General features: G+C 38.5%; 1 protein-coding gene across 2 annotated transcripts in view; it reads right to left on the reverse strand.

Annotated features, from left to right (window-relative positions):
* The window catches only part of nup160 (nucleoporin 160), a 69667-nt gene that overhangs the window by 26222 nt on the left and 26825 nt on the right, over positions 1-16620 (reverse strand). For both annotated transcript variants that reach the window (XM_057328938.1, XM_057328937.1), the window contains exons 9-17: positions 16387-16471; positions 16240-16308; positions 15332-15415; positions 15085-15255; positions 8509-8608; positions 7823-7988; positions 7613-7740; positions 7376-7536; positions 4713-4849 (exon numbers count right to left, since the gene is read on the reverse strand). In XM_057328938.1, coding sequence (XP_057184921.1) covers positions 4713-4849; positions 7376-7536; positions 7613-7740; positions 7823-7988; positions 8509-8608; positions 15085-15255; positions 15332-15415; positions 16240-16308; positions 16387-16471 — 1101 coding nt within the window. The remainder of the gene's footprint in view (positions 1-4712; positions 4850-7375; positions 7537-7612; positions 7741-7822; positions 7989-8508; positions 8609-15084; positions 15256-15331; positions 15416-16239; positions 16309-16386; positions 16472-16620) is intronic.

A 16620-nucleotide genomic window follows, 5' to 3' on the forward strand; every position in this document is an offset into this window, starting at 1 on the left:
GAGGCACTGTTAACCGCGTGGAGACGCAGAATACACGCGTCAGTGCTTCCTGTTCACCCAGAGACTTCTCTCTACCGCTTATATGAGATAAGCAACACATGCGCGCAAGCTGATGTCCACCAACAAAAATGTCCGTATTTTTTTATACTGTTTTCGGTATCACGCATTCATTTTTATTTTGTTATCGTCTCGTTTTCGTCAGTGAAAACATGTCGTTAACGAATATTTTCGTTATAGTTTTCGTCAACGAAATGAATACTGATGTAAACTATTTAAAGTTAATCATTCATTATAATATCTGCTGCACTTAAATGGTCTGGACAGAAGCTACTAAAGTAAGACTTCGCTACATTTTGTCGTTTATATAACTATACGATGAACACGCGTCCTCCAGATGCGTCGCGCGTGTACATAATAATGCTGACTTTGTGTGTTTAGAGATTAATTGTTGTGACATTTGCTGCAGAACATAATGGATTGGGAATTAATAGACAAATGTGTTGTATGATGCTGTCATGTGGGGAAGTAAAGGAAGAATGTGAATGAAATGTTCTACCAAAATGACTTGCGTTTTTTACGAGTCTCATGAGTCACGAGTCCAAGTCAAGTCTTGAGTCAGCTGCCCACGAGTCCAAGTCAAGTCGCAAGTCTCTGTTTATGCGACTTAAGTCGCGGACTCGAGTTTCCATCTCTACTGTCTGTGCTTTTCTTGGATTTTTTTGCATTTAAGAAATATAAGCATGCCCACGTTTAGGTTTGCAGTGAAAATAGAGGCCCCTGCTGTTCAAAAAATGTATCGCGATTCAGTTCACACTTCAATCGATTTGAATCGTCACACATTATAATCGATTTTCAACCGGCTCACGATGAATCGTTACATCCCTACTTATAAGTAGCACTTGCGTTTCATAATAAATCTGGAATCTATTAAACATACTTTTTAATATAACTGTGGCTATCACACGCTGTCATGTTCGGCTTTACCGTGCTTTATTTTTTTTTAAAGGGGATGAGTTATTAAAATGTCAACAAATCAAATATGGTGCAAAATCAGTAGCCCAAAGTCCTGCCTTATCACAGCCTTGCCCTGAATAAAATTAGTTCCTTGATTTGGGTTGTTCACTTGTTTTAATAATGTTCATAATGTTTGTTAACCGATCCAGTTTACTGTCAAGATTCAAATTTTAAATTCAAATTAAATTCAATTAGAAGTGATAAGTATCTGTGAGCCATTAAAGGGGTGGTGACATCAGGGATCAAATTGATCTTTTTCTTTTGACATATAAGAGGTATTGGTATCATTTATAACATCCAAGCAAGTTTCATATCTTAAAACGCCTTCCTCATCAATAACGAAAACATTTATTTAATCATTCTCCGGAAAAAAAAAACAAATGAAAAATGGCTGGAAAAGGGATGTCACCAAGTAGATTAATTTTCATATGACCTGCCTACAGCAAGATAACAACACTTACTACTTTGACATCGTTGCATTGTTGGCTCCGCCCACTGGCGTTCAGTCTGAGATGTGAGTGGATCTGAAGCAGGGCTAGTTTACATTAGGGATGTGCGCTACGACTAATTCGACAGTTGTTTAAATGAAAGTTTTGTAACCATCTGGTTGACTAGTCTAAAACTAAGAAAGGCCCAAAAGCCTTTCCAAAAACGTAGTGTATATGTAATATACTTTAAATACCTAATGTATTAATAAAGGAGTCGAATCCTGTACTTAATGTAACTAAAAACCTTCGTTGCACTATGATCATTTAAAATGTTTGCATTTGCTGATGTGCCAAACCTGACGTGATCATTTGCCGCTGAAGTATTGTGTACTCGGGCTCAATATGAAGTACATCAATTTTTGAAAGCCTTCTTCTACAATAAAATTGGTAGCATGTCTCTTGCTGTCACAAGGAGGCTTCAGTGATCCTCCAAGGGGGCCGCGAGATGGCTTAAAATTATTTTTAATACATTACTATTATTCATTAACTTTGCTATTAATGTTATTAAAAACAACATGCTTATCCCCCCCAAAAAATTTCACTTTATCCTGGTAAAACCCTGCTCTCTCTGAGCTCTTTGTCATTATTCACCACAACTTTGGCAAACAAAATGGACTAATTCAATATACAGTAAGATCAAGTTTAAATATGCTTTTATGTCCAAACTCCTGAAAACAGTGTTTTTGGAAAGTCATGGCGAATTGTAAAAAAATTATACACCATTTACACGATTTTAAGGTAAGCATTACTTTTTCATGTCAATCATGAAAATTCATGTCTATTCCATGTATTCCCTGGAATGTACATAAGTAGGTGTGGTTAACTCAGCGCTTTGCAAAGCGAACGTTAGTATGAAAAAAACGTGAATTAATACACCCACAACAAATTAACAAACGTTTGACCTTCTTTCAATCTGTAGTTTGTGATCCGCTCCAGTTCGGCGCTTTCTCTCTCACCCGCAATGCTCGTGCAGGGGTGCAGGGATCTGCGTGTGCGTATAAAAAAAGCTCATTCTTGTGTATTTCAGAAGTCAGAGTGCTTTGTATAGCTTTTAAGAGCCGAGACGAAACTAGCATTGAAATTGAATGGTGCTCGCCACGTGACCGCTGTGACACGACACCCATTTTGCAAAATTAGTGTGCGTTTAACACGTGATGATGCTCGCCGGGTGAGCGCTGTGACGTGTATGGAGTTTAAATGGACCCTAAACTCACGCGCGATGCAAACGCGCATAATGATAACCACGCGCAGAAAGCTGCTCCGCGAGGGCGCATTTAAACTCCGCGAGCGAGCAGAACAGTATCCGCAATCGGAAAAGAATCCTCGCGCGGGCGCATTTCTGCTCCGCGAGCAAAAACTCAGTCCGCGAGCAGAGGCTTTGACGAGTGCGCGCTCGATTCTCTCTATGCTCTCGCAACTGCTCAACACTTGCTCGCTCGTTGAGTTGACTTCTGAGACTTTGGAGGCGGGACAATGCATGTTAAAAGTTACCAATCAAATGAGGTCTCTGCGCATTTGATTGGTAACTTTTAACATGCACTCAACCTACATGCAGTCACCTGATTACATGTCTTACTACCGAATGATTAGTGTATTACCTTGCCTTAGCTATGTGTTAGTGTCTTAACAAGTGACATTTTGATTTCTTACATCTGTCAACAAAAATTATTAATATGAATTAATATGTCATGTATGACCTATTTAAAACATACTATAATAATATAATTAAATGTCTCCTGTAGTCATTAAATTTGAGTTATCTATTATCTGTTTACTGGCATAGCCTGTTTTAATATTTTCAAAACAAATAAAGCAAAACAAATAAATTATTATTAAATTAAATTTTAGAGAGTACATCATATTGTAATTTATAATAACTTGTGCTTTGAGTTATACTGTTGTAGCCATTTATTACTTCTCATTTTATAACAATTTCATGAAAATTATTAACAATACAAAGCAATTATGAATACACATTCATAATTGAACACACACCAAACTATTTATTTCTAACTTCCTGTCAAGATGCCAAATATGTAAATCCAAAGCCAAGGGCATACATAACACTGTAACCCAAGTTTAAAAATGGAAAAAAGTATCGTGTTATGCCAAATTAAGACGTCTGTACAACGGGTAAGATACATGTCGGAGACTGTAGGTGAGTGCATGTTAAAAGTGACCAATCAAAGGATCGGAGAAGTCTGCCATTGTCCCGCCTCCAAAGTCTCAGAAGTCAACTCAACGAGCGAGCAAGTGTTGAGCAGTTGCGAGAGCATAGAGAGAATCGCGCGCCCGCTCGTCAAAGAAATGCCCCCGCGCGAGGATTCTTTTCCGCTTGCGGATACTGTTCTGCTCGCTCGCGGAGTTTAAATGCGCCCTCGCGGAGCAGCTTTCCGCGCGTGGTTATCATTATGCGCGTTTGCATAGCACGTGCGGATTCCATGCGCGTGAGTTTTGGGTCCATTTAAACTCCATAGACGTGCCGCTAATCTTCTTTTGGACCCGTGGTGCAAAGGCATGCGTGAGAATAAACAAACCAAAAGAAAAGAAAGAGTCGCAACACAATAACAGTACGCATCTAATAGAGAGTGAAAAGCGATGAAGACCTACAGTACAGACCCCATGAACAATAGTTTATAACACCAGTCATATACATGTATTCTTATTGTTGGTGCATATATTCTTCATCTTCATACCTAATTATTATACATATTTTGTACATCTTCCCACTGTATACATATAATATAGCCTAGAAGAAAAATATAAATAAATCTGATTATCTATGTAAAGTAAAGTATGTAAAGTGACTAACGTGCTGCATACAAGTCAACGGACAATCGACTAATTAAAATATGTTTGAATTAGTGTTTTCTAATCAAATAACGAATAGTCGACTGTAAGGGGGCAGCCCTAAACTTAATTGTGTATGTTTTTGTAGCAAACAAATATTACAATTAAATCTCAAACTACTAAACAAAATAAACACTAACTGCATGATCCCTTTAAAAATACTATACATTTTTACTTTTAGATTACTTTTACATGCACAAACATCAGCATAGGCAACAGAACGTGAAGATTCACACTTTCAAATAAACACGGAAAACATTCTAATGTCTGTGTCTGACTTTTTCTGGAATAAGATTATACTGATTACATATAAATAAAGTGATAAATATTGAGATGAAATCTGTTCTGGACTGGACTTACAGTATGTCCAGAGGGACGGACGAGGACAGCGTCAGGCTCATCTGTTTGAGGAGGTGATAAGTGCAGAGCAAATGAGAGCATCGAGGAATCAACTCCTGCTGCAGCTGCAACAACTGAGAACCACCTGCAGGAAATATCTGAATATACAACCAATCAGTAAACAGCCTTTCCTAAGACACGTCCCACATGCACACCAGCACAACCAATCAGCAAACAGACTCTCCTGACACCATCTCCTGACACGCGATGAAAGTTATCCTTTCCATGTTAATCAGGGTTTTTGTCCTAACCAGTCGCAAAAACGAGATATGCGACGGGAAATGTTTCTATTTCAGCTACATCACAACTGACAGGTCCACTCCCACAGCGATCTCATTTGATAGAAGTTCTGCACTTCATGAATAATAATCATCAAAAATGGATGAGGAGACTGATTATCCATACCTTTCACGTTACGTCACACACCGCTGAAGGGAAAAAGAACGCTATCTGCCGTTGTCTGCCATGTTAAGAGTGATATCTTGCGTTTAGCCTAAATACCTAATTGTTGTTGGGAAAAAAAATGCGAGGAGACTAGCCTGAGCTATGCTTCTACAGAATCCCATCCGAGAACGAAAATCTAGGAAGGAGGAGTTTGTTAATTGTATGCCTTAAACTTGACTCTGTCCCCAGTGAGGGGAAACAATAGCAGCTGTCAATTTACACTTGTATTTGCAGTGAACACTTCATCAAAGGTATACTCAGATAAACACTGGACATATTAATCATTGTATTTTAGCCATAAGTCATATCTTTATGTAAATTTCTTACCTAATTTGTTTGACGAGGCAATCAACTACAGTCATTTGTTACACTAACTGATAACTAAAGTTCCCTTTCAATATGGTTCACTTTGCATTGCGTTGAAAACGTTATAACAAAACTCCGGTTTTATCCGATACGGAAGCCTATCTTGGTTCACGTCTGTGAAAATCACAGACCAATGGCATTCAGTACAATTTTCTCCTTCAGCGCGATATATGAATGACATAAAAATTATGGAGAAGGCTTGGAATATCCCGTGATATGAGCTGACAACATCTTCAGTAAAATAGCGTTCAGACAGTGTAATTCCATTTCCATGCATGGCCTCCTAAGGCACTGGGTCACTGGTGTTTTTTGGTGATGTAACAGAAGACAGATGCATCCAGATGAACTCTTCACTTATCTGGATGTTGAGAAAGGGTTTTTCTTTATCATGGAGAGGATAATACCATCATCCTTCACTTTTATCTCATATAGACGTATAGGACTTTTTAGTTTCTGAACTCACCAGTGTGTAGTTTTTTTTCTCAGAATGTATCAAATTGTTGATTTAGCGACTCTTAATGTTACTGGGATCTTTCTGGTGATGTGGGTTCACAGCAACAGCTTCCAAATGCAAACACCAAACGTAGAATCAATTCTAGACCTTCAACATGTTTTTATTTATGAGGAATTATAACAATAATAATGTGTCACGCATTACGTTTTTACATCGCACTTCAGTCGAATATGGTACTGAACGGTATACGGTATATAGGCCCGAACACCATTGGTCTGATTTTCAAAGACGTGAACCAATAGGCTTCAGTATCGGATAAAACAGGAGTTTTCCCATAGCTTTTTCAACGCAATGCTCGTACCCGTTACCTCAGGGAACCGTGGTTACAAGAATAAATTTAACGTTTTGTGATGCAGTTGTGATCGGAAAGGACCATGAACTCGAACTCATGAATCACCAACCCCACTCTCCGAAAAAAAAAACTCTTCGGATCTACACGATTCACAAGAATGAAGAATTTCGCTGAAAAGCGACAAGTTTGCAGGTATGTTATTATATTAGTTACTATGATTAACTGCAGCAAAATTCCTCCTTTTGCAGATACATTAGTGTTTCTGAACTTTACTATAGTACATATAAAAGTATACTATAGTGTTTACTACAGTTTAATTTAGTACTAGAATCCTACAATTCACTATAGTAAATATTATAATACAATACTTTATTTTTGTTAACGATGTTCGAGTTAACCAGACTTTTATTTTGACGGGTCATAGCAAAGAGTGTGAAATACCAGTCATACCAGGGCTCCAGACTGCGACTTAATGGTTGCATTTTGCGACCAGTTTTCGAGACAGCGTGAGCATTTTCTTGTTTCATTTTCTCATTTCTTCTAGTTGTTATTTCATGTGGAAAGACGAGAAGAACGCGAGTCCGCTATCAGTGCAGGCTGTGTGTGATAGTCAATTGCGCGCGTCACTGATGTTTCCCGCTGTCGTGGACATGCACAATCCACGTCGTTAATGACAAGTTACACACACAACGTGAGTGCATTACTAGAAGTTGCTGTTTGCTGTGACAGATTTCTTGAGCCCGAGGACGAACGATTTGATATAGGAGATGTTTAAAACGAAACTGACAGGAAACAACATTTATCTGTGGATTAGTTGAGACAGTGCTGGATCATTTCAAATCTGTTCACAGCAAGAACTGTGAAAACAGAGAAAAACTGTTAGAATTGGCCTTGTTTTGTAGCTGATTGTCGTGCCACGGCCCTTTTTTAGGTGCAGTTTGGACACACAAATTGTTTATCACGTTTAGGACATGGTGTGAGACAGAAGTCACATTTACACAAACTCACTGTGTCACCCAGATGCAGGTAGAGTTGTTGGAGGATGAGCAGGTCTCTGCACAGCAGCATCCTGGTCATGCTGGTCTGACAGACGCCTTGACAGATGAGACTGGAAGCCATGCTGCTGCCGTACAGCTGAGACAGGCTGATCCGCACTCGTAGAGATTGACCTGCGACATTAGAAACTCTTTTCTCTCATCATGTGCCCTCATGTGGTTCACAAAAAAAATGTAAATCTACCAGTACCTGTAGTTGGTCTACTATCAGTCTCTGCGTCTGTCTCGAGGTCCAGCTCTCTGAGCAGCAGATTCATGGCACCGATAGGGTTACGGACATCTAGCAGTTTGTTTGCAATGTCCTGAATTCCTGTTGCACTGTGAAGAACATTAAATTTGAGTCAGCAAATTGATCAACAGCTTGTGTGACTATTACGTCAGTCATTGAGGTGATACAGACGTGTCACTGGCCAACAGAGCCTCAAAGATTTTCTCAGAGGTTCTCTCTGGAGAGAGCAGGTGCTCAAGTGCTTTCTCCATCTCATAAGCCATGTCCTCCATGAGATATGCATTCAACTGACGCAGACACTGAACCAGCAGCAGGATGTCACGGCTCATATCAGAATCTGGGAAAAAAAACAAATTGAAGGTTAGGTTTCAGGTTCAAGTTATACAATAAAAACGTGCCAAAATTTGTTTCTTCCTCATTAATGCGTAAATCAAGGAAAATTCTAAGAAAATAAGAGAAAAAATTATGTTCTATTAAGTCCCACCCCTTCTCAATTTTGTCTCCCAAAACCATGTGTCATTTCTTGTCACATCCATGTATTGCCCTCATCATGTGTATAGACTGATACTTTGTTCAAAGACTATTGTCAGAGGTTTAGGAAAATATAAACAGATGGTTCAATATAATGGCTGGAGAATCATTCTCTGAGACTTTTTATTTCAAGTTTTTAACTGCAAATGTCACGTCCGTAATGCTGAAATAGCTCAGAATTCAGCCTCAGCTGCATCTTTTCCTGTTTGTGGGAGGCGGAGGCCATAATAATATGTTAAAAGGAGAAAACATTATGAAACCGTAGTCTTACACATTGCACACAGCACATTGTACAGACATCTGACTTCAAGAGACTGGCCTCTTACCCTCAGCAATGGGCGTCTCCTCTTCAGAAAGAAAGTATTCATCCGAGGATAGGTAAAGATGGTCGACAGCAAAACAGGGAAACAAGAAAGACACGAATGCCTGAAAGACAGCAAAGTTTCCTAAACAACCCACATAACACTGAATTACACTTTATGAATGAAGAAATAAAAAAAACATACGAGTATTTAGGGCAGGACATGGGAATGGATCAGATCATGCGACAAGTGACGTTTTAATAATATAACACAAAGACCTAAACCTTTAAAGGTGTTAAAAACAATAATAACTGTACCTTGCTGATATAAAGATTTGCTGATTATGTGGTGTCTGCTCGTATGTTGGGAAGGAGTGCTAGCTATCATGGCAGCTAGGGTGTGGGATATGATGATATTAGATCGTGAACGATTAAAATGTCTCCACGATCAGTTTTAACGTAGAGAGTCTACGTTCTATGGCTGTGCACTCAGCTGTCTTAATCAGCTTGACACACCTTCACATCCCCTATTTAACATTATATATAGCATATATAAATCCATCACAGTCACTGCAGATAGTTGTCTTCAAAAATGTTTATTGTTTACATGCATTTTAAAGCAATTTTACTCACATATTGTTCTGTTATATGAGTGTGACACTCTTAGTATGCACAAAGAAAGCCGGCAGTCATACAGTGGATCTTTAATATATTTAATTCATGCAGCATCTAATGTTTTATTTGAATGAATGAATCACAATGAAACAAAATTATTCCCAGTGCATAAGAGGAAAAAAAGATGTGTATGTAGGCCTATATCGGTATCTTCATCTGCTATCGGTAGAGCTGTGTAAAATAATTGTTTTGACGATGCATCGCAATGTGGACGTAAAAAAATTCAGCAGCGATGCACAGAACAAAATAATCAGGTTTTTTTATGTGACCTTTGGAAGTAAATGGCAATTCCGGCTGAACGTACATAGGTGGAAGAGAGAGCAGGCGCCAGTGCTAAACGCACCTAATGTCTTAAAAGCTAATATTTGGACAAATTTCAGGTTTTATGAAGATGGGAGAAAGGGAGCGCATCAGTGGACAAAAAATGATATGCAAGCTCTGTGTGATTCGGGACTGTGTGTGATCACGCTTTCCTCTATTGACGAAGACAATGCACACGTCACACATTTCAAACCATCGTATGAAACACAACAGACTCTTTACAGCGAATGATTTGTCTGTAACTGATGATGTAGTTTTCAGTGCTCATGTGGAATGCGGCAGAAGTGCATTTTAAGCCTGTTTATCTGTAAAAATCCAGTAACATGCAGCGTATACACTATATTAATTCTGAATACAACAAAAATAATCCCCAAAACGACCGCACTAACCAATCTGCAGATCATACTTGAGTATGGAGTCATGAATTAAGACATCAATTTTAACCCGACCTTTTGTTATATAAGAGGGAATCGTATTCAAGCGAACATCCTGTAAGTGTCAGAACTTAAAACGTCCTTGTTACTGAAATTACAACTGTTATTGACACCAGGCCCAGCAAACGCCAGGTCCTGGAATGCACCTGTCATAGATAGGTTTAACACCGCCTCCACAGAAGAATATCAATGACTACTTCACTAGCCAGGGTTAGTATTACCTGGGGACCTCTAGTCATTTGTAATAATTGCTGAGATTTTATGTGATCTTAATCCCATGCGAATCGGCCATGTTTGTAATTTGTAAAGTAAAAATTTCCTCCACAAATTACCTACCATATTTTGACGAACACGAGGTCCTGTGATAATATTAGTCCTGTGCAAATCAGCATCTCTGTGATTTGGCGGGCTCATATATCATTTTTCAAGGTTTTATCCACCGTTTGCGAATAATGGAGGCTGTTTTGAAGTGTTTTGATATCATTTCAGGTGCTTTCAAACACTGTCATTTTGTCTGAGAGTCTCCCGATTGTTTATTTATCATGGAAACTCTCGTAACATTTGAGACCCGCGATCGCGGTGATCTTCTGTCCAGTTTGCGATCACGGGTCTCAAATGCTGACAGATACGTTCATATATCATTAAACACCATACAACAATAGGCTATACAAACTATACACAAAGACTTGCCATCACATCTGGGAAATAATTCAGTAAATTGTAGTAAAATCACAGGCTAATGCGCCACATGAAATACAGATGTGGGTAATTTCTAAATCACACGAGGTTCCCAAATAATACTAATCCGGTGCAAATAGGGATAATGTGTAACCTAACGTTACGTGTCTAACCAAATTCACAGAAGGTTCCAACTAAGTTTACTAGGCAAACTGCTATCCAATCATAGCAGTGGGCATTTACTTCCAAGTCTTAATGCCCATTAAAACCGAGCGTTTGTCGAATCGGCCTCAAAACCTTCGTAGAAAATAGCCTATTACTTATTGATTTTGATGTTTTTGATGTAAAAACCACATGGACGTCATAAGTAGACCTCATACAACAGTATAAAACAATAAACAAGGCCAATTCATGACACCTTTAAAGCCGCATGTCTGTGTAAAAAGAATGCTGAATATTTTTCAGTACAGGTTAGAGTTAAAGTAGTAGTTGCAGCTAACATTAGCGTTATTTATTTATGAGCACAATGTAGGTAATAGGCCTACTCTGCATTTGTCTTGTCTGTTGTGGTTTTTACACAGATAAAACATCTAGGCCAGGAGTTGTATCGTCCTGCAATAAGTTAACTAAATTAGGTTGATGAGGTAGCCTGCCTCTTCTGAAGTAAGAGTTAGTTAGTTGGGCTCAAATTCCTAGTGAGTCTCACGAGTATTGGAGACATCACATAGACGCTAAAGTGATCAGATAACCATGCTTTTGACAACACAGACAATGCCAAGAAACCGCAGCAACAGCAACTGCAAAATTTCGGTTTAAAATTCTTATTTAGAGAAGCGCAACACTTCTCCTGATGCTTTCTAGGTAATATTTTTGTTGAAAAATTAAGAAAGCAGACAATGTTATCTATAAAATATATCACAATATTAATTTATTATTTATTTAACTGTTGTATAAAATCTATATGACACGTGCACTCGTAGTTTTCTGGACAAAAATAGCAGTGATATGATATCGCGCTTCTGTGATTGCATACAGTAACTAAATAAATATGAGACACAAGCTCATTCAGGGTCATTTTTGCCAAGATATCTTTAATTTTAAGTTCTTTCTGACAGTATTCTGTATGTTATATCATGCAGTAAGTTGATGCCAACATCATATTTGACACCAATCAACTGTATGAAATGTAAGATGACCTACTTATGTCTGGTGTCAAGCATGTGATCTGCCAAGGACAAAAAAGAAGGAAGACTGCATGCACCCTCGCCCAACCCCCCCAAAAGTCTTTAATGTTATTAATTAAATGTTACATGATTAAAAACAGGCAACTGTTTGCCAAAAAATAGATATTTTTCACTTAGCAAAACAAAAACTATTGTAACTACCCAATTCTGACTGGCAATTTTGAAAATATCAGTTCAAATATTTGTTGGTTTAACAGTCACCTAAACAATATTTAATAAAACTTGCTTTGTGCAAATATCTTATGCTAATGTAAAATAAGATGGCATTAACAAATGGCACCACTTGAGTAGTTTATAAAGCCTAATTTTATTGTAATCAGCAATAATTCACAAAAAGTAAAGAATACTGTGGCGTCAAGAGACTTCCATACTCAGCCATCTACATCATTCATAAAGCATGTGTCTTTAATCAGCATGTAATAAGGTATTTGCAAACACTGCTTTCAGAGTGGTCTCCACCCGGTAGCCCGCATGAACTCTGTAAAGTGCCCGCCAAACACAGCCCTGATAGCACACATACATCTGGCTTACGTCTATTTGACATCTGCATTTACATCTGCAAGACATCTACAATACATTGTTTGCTCATCTGCAATACGTCTTGGAGATGTCTGCTGTCAGACGTCATATAGACCTCTAGAAGATGTCTGTAAGATGTTTATGATTTAGAATGGACGTAAAGCAGCTCTTTCTAAGATGTTTAGCAGATGTTTTTACGCAGCAGATCTCCAGATCTTTAGCAGATGTATTACAGACGTTCAGACGTCTCCGAGACGTATTGCAGATGAGCAAACTACGTATTGCAGATGTCTTGCAGATGTAAATGCAGACGTCAAATAGATGTAAGCCAGATGGATTGTGCTATCTGGGAGGGCTCTACAATTACAGGACTATATCGTCATGAAAATGTTATTATTAGCACGTGTTTTAAGCTTTAATATATTCAAGTGCAAAAATAGGTGAAAGAAAACTCAATTTGGTCCTGTGTACTGAAAAATAATGCATCACATGTTTAAAGTTTTAAAGTATTTTATCAACAAGTAGCCCTCTAGATGATTTTATCTCTTCAGGTAGCCCTCGCTTACAAAAAAGTTGGAGACCCCTGATAGAGACTTCAACGCGTTTATATTAGACAGTGACCACGTTTACATGGACGTCTGTAATCAAATTATTCGCTTTATTCTGAGTAAAATAATATTACGATTAAGGTGTTTACATGAGTTGCTTTAAGAATATACAGTACCTTTCATGTTCCCGTTTTACATGTTACACTACATAGTTCGATTAATGGCATTCGTCATTACGTCCATCCATAATTCCATGTATCAACAAACAGTTCGTCTTCGCCTTGGTACCACATAGAGTTTTTGGTGTTTCATTTATTTTCTAGAATTGTTGGCATCTTTCTTGTTTCCCGTTCGGACCAAAAATGTGCCTTCTTGCTTGAAGCCATGTTGTTTGCCGTAAAACGAAACGGCTGTCCACTGCTGTGCGTGTGTGTAACCTGTTGCAAAGTGCCGCGAAAGTTCCTAAGCGCCGGTAATAGTGCGATTAAGGCGTGTACATGTCTATACCGCACTTCAATAATGCGACTAAAATAGGAGTACTGCACCCGTCTTAATTCGATTTGTGTTTACTATGATTATGAGTTTAGACGGATTAAGCTAATCAAAAAGCTCTGTTTACATGGTCCATTCTTGATCAGAGTATTGTCTTAATTGTGTTAATATCGGATTATCGTTGTCCATGTAAACATGGTCAGTGACTAGATCGGTTTACATTTGTATAGTTTGTATAGTTTCAAGCCATTAAAGCCAGGATATGTGATCCTGTCCAGAAACATTTTTTGTCGTGCTGGTTGGAAATCTTTTTACAACCTGATAGCAATCAAGAAGTATAGTGGTCAAATAATATTTTTTTAATTATATATCGTCTGTGAAAGGCGTAGGACCAAAAAACGTTCGCCCAATCAAAACGTTCTGGCCGAACGCTGTGACTGGTCATGTGTACATTTTCAGCCAACGTATTTTGCATACCACTGTGCACCCTGTTCACACAGACATCACACATCATCAGCGCGCTCACGTCCGCTGTGTCAATGTAGGGAGAATGGCGGACAATCAGCAACAATCAAACTTTCCTGCGGAACCGACAACAATTAAATCTACAAAATGAAAGTCATTTTTTGAAAAAGCAGAGACGAAAAAACGTCTGGATCATGAAAGAGGAAAAACTCGAATTAACATCGGTTCAGTTTTTACACGATGGAGACAGCTCCGACAGGCAAAGAGTGTGAAAGACGATACCATGGTTGCTCTCTTTCTTTTGGACAGGTATGTACATGCTTCGAGAAGAATTTAATGGATTTAGTTTGTAATTTGTTACGTGGATTTATGAAATACATTCATGTGTTTGGAGGAGGTGTGGCTTTGGACGGCAAATCGCATTGAGGTTGGGATTATAATTTCAATGCTAGCAGGCTAAAATTAGCACCTTTCCAAATCAATCAACCAACCAACCTTTAAATCGCAGAATGGCCCAATTTAGTCTCTGTATATAGATCATGTTATAATTTTAAAGCATATCATATAGACGCCTCAACTTCCAGACTCTGGATTTTCTGTATATGTTACAAAACGTTGTTCAGTTCCCCACTTAATAAAAAATGACACGACGCACTTTTTTGGGAACCAAATCAGCTGTGTTTGGCGTCTATTTTTCACGGACTCTCTGGATACAAAGATAACTTGCAAAATTATGTTCTGAGTGAAGCGGTCGCTGTGCATTTATAACAACCGTGTGCATGATATTGAGAGCGTAGAAAGGATCCTGTTGGCCGGCTGTTTGATAAACCCACACTCCCCAATCCCTTGACGAATTAAAATAAATCGAATTTATTCAATTTACACGGGTGATCCCAGCGAGGTAAAAAAAATACTGAGATCCGGATTTATACGGAAAAATCACATCCCTGGGTGTGTTAAATGCGTTAAAATTTTGAATCACATTAAGTTCCCATAATGCTTTAATTATAATTAACACATTAAATACACAGCCCTAATAATAATAGTAAGCTTGTTCTGGATATAGCCAAATTGTAAGATTGTTCCGAGATGGTGGCAAAATCAGAGAGGCAAAAAAAACAGAGAGGAAACACTGTTCGTGCATCCCTAATGCTTTTACATTTGCAACATACAACCAGGAATTTAAATTTGTTGCGATTTTGACTTAAACAGCAAAACTGGCTACCTTCTTGAGGATGCAGACCATGGCTGTGGCTGGGCTGACGTGTAGGGCGAGAGGGTTGGACAGAACCTCTTGATACTGCAGACAGCATGCGTAAAACTTGGACCAGACGTCTACCTGCAGCAGACGGTAGTCCTCCTGAGAGAACTCGTACTCTGTCACACTGGCCTGAAGCTAGACAAAATGTATGGAGAAATGTTTAGCAGAAACAGAGAGGAATCTACACAAGGGATGAACAGTCCCAGTTCACCTCATTCTCCAGTGTGACCGCAACTTCTTTCTTTAGCTCCTCCCACGATAAGTCAAAATGTCGCTCAGTTCCTCTCTTGTAAATCTGCATAAAAAAAAACAATTACGTAGAAAATACTAAGAGGTCATCGAATAATTTTGGTTCCCATCTGGACCACAAACAAAAGGTTGCATTTACACATTTGGCAGATGTAGCATAAAATGCATTCAGGCTACAAACCCGTGAACTTTGCGTTGCCAAAGCAATGCTTTATTAATAGAACTACAGGAACATCATATATATTTATATATATTCTCTAAAGCTGCTTTGCAACAAAAGCGACTGATGACATATAACGAAGAATTTATAGACCTTTGTTTGCCTTAATCTTTGCTAGAAGAGAAAAGAGTATATTTTACTGAGCCCGCTGTGCACAATACTGTGTTGGAGAGATGGGCATTTTTGATCATATTTCATTTTGAGTACTGGACAGGTTTGAAAAACGAGTACTCGATTAATTGGGGGTCAGTCATGGTGATAATAAAACAATTTTATTTACAATACTGATATGAAAATTTATGTTGAATAAACTATGACAAGATAGTCCCTACTGGATGCAGCGCGATCCAGTAGGGCAATTTCAAAGACTTTCAAAGACTTGCTCTTCTGTGCTCCGGGCTTGACTCTGGACCGCAAACTCTGGCAATGCAGCCAATCAAATCTCAGGGTATCGCCCGAAAAGTCAGCATAACCAATCAGAAGGAATTAAAATAATTGTATATAAAAAAAATTTTTTAGACCCAAACGATCATCGTTTTCATGATGGATCGACACTGTCGCATGTTTGCTGTCACTTGGGATCTCGTGCCTATTCCTACTGTGTTATCAGACCCAGTACAAGTAAATTACATGGAAAATGAAAATCATACCTGTAAAGCTTTAACAATGGCAGCGGCTGAAAAGCGTACTGGTGAAAAAAGAATATCCAAATACGTTTCCTGTTAAAAAAGACATCAATGTTTGAGTTGAGCCTAAAGGGCATTTCAGTATTTCAGCATTTAACTGAATGTTCATACCCGTGGGTCTTGATCTTCACTAGTGTGAACTTCCTCTGGTGGTGAGGGCTGGACAAACACCTGGTTCCACATGCCTGCCATGTTACTGCAGTTTAAAACAGTTGAAGGGTCAGAAATTAACTGGGTCAAGAGGCAAATGTGATTAATGAACTAGAATCTGTAATACTTGATTCTGATTGGCTTGGCCTTTAAATTCTGTTAATTCCCTGATCACAACCACTCAAAACTAATAAC

Source organism: Triplophysa rosa, unplaced genomic scaffold (genome assembly GCF_024868665.1).
Source record: "Triplophysa rosa unplaced genomic scaffold, Trosa_1v2 scaffold9_ERROPOS8756747, whole genome shotgun sequence".
NCBI lineage: Eukaryota > Metazoa > Chordata > Actinopteri > Cypriniformes > Nemacheilidae > Triplophysa > Triplophysa rosa.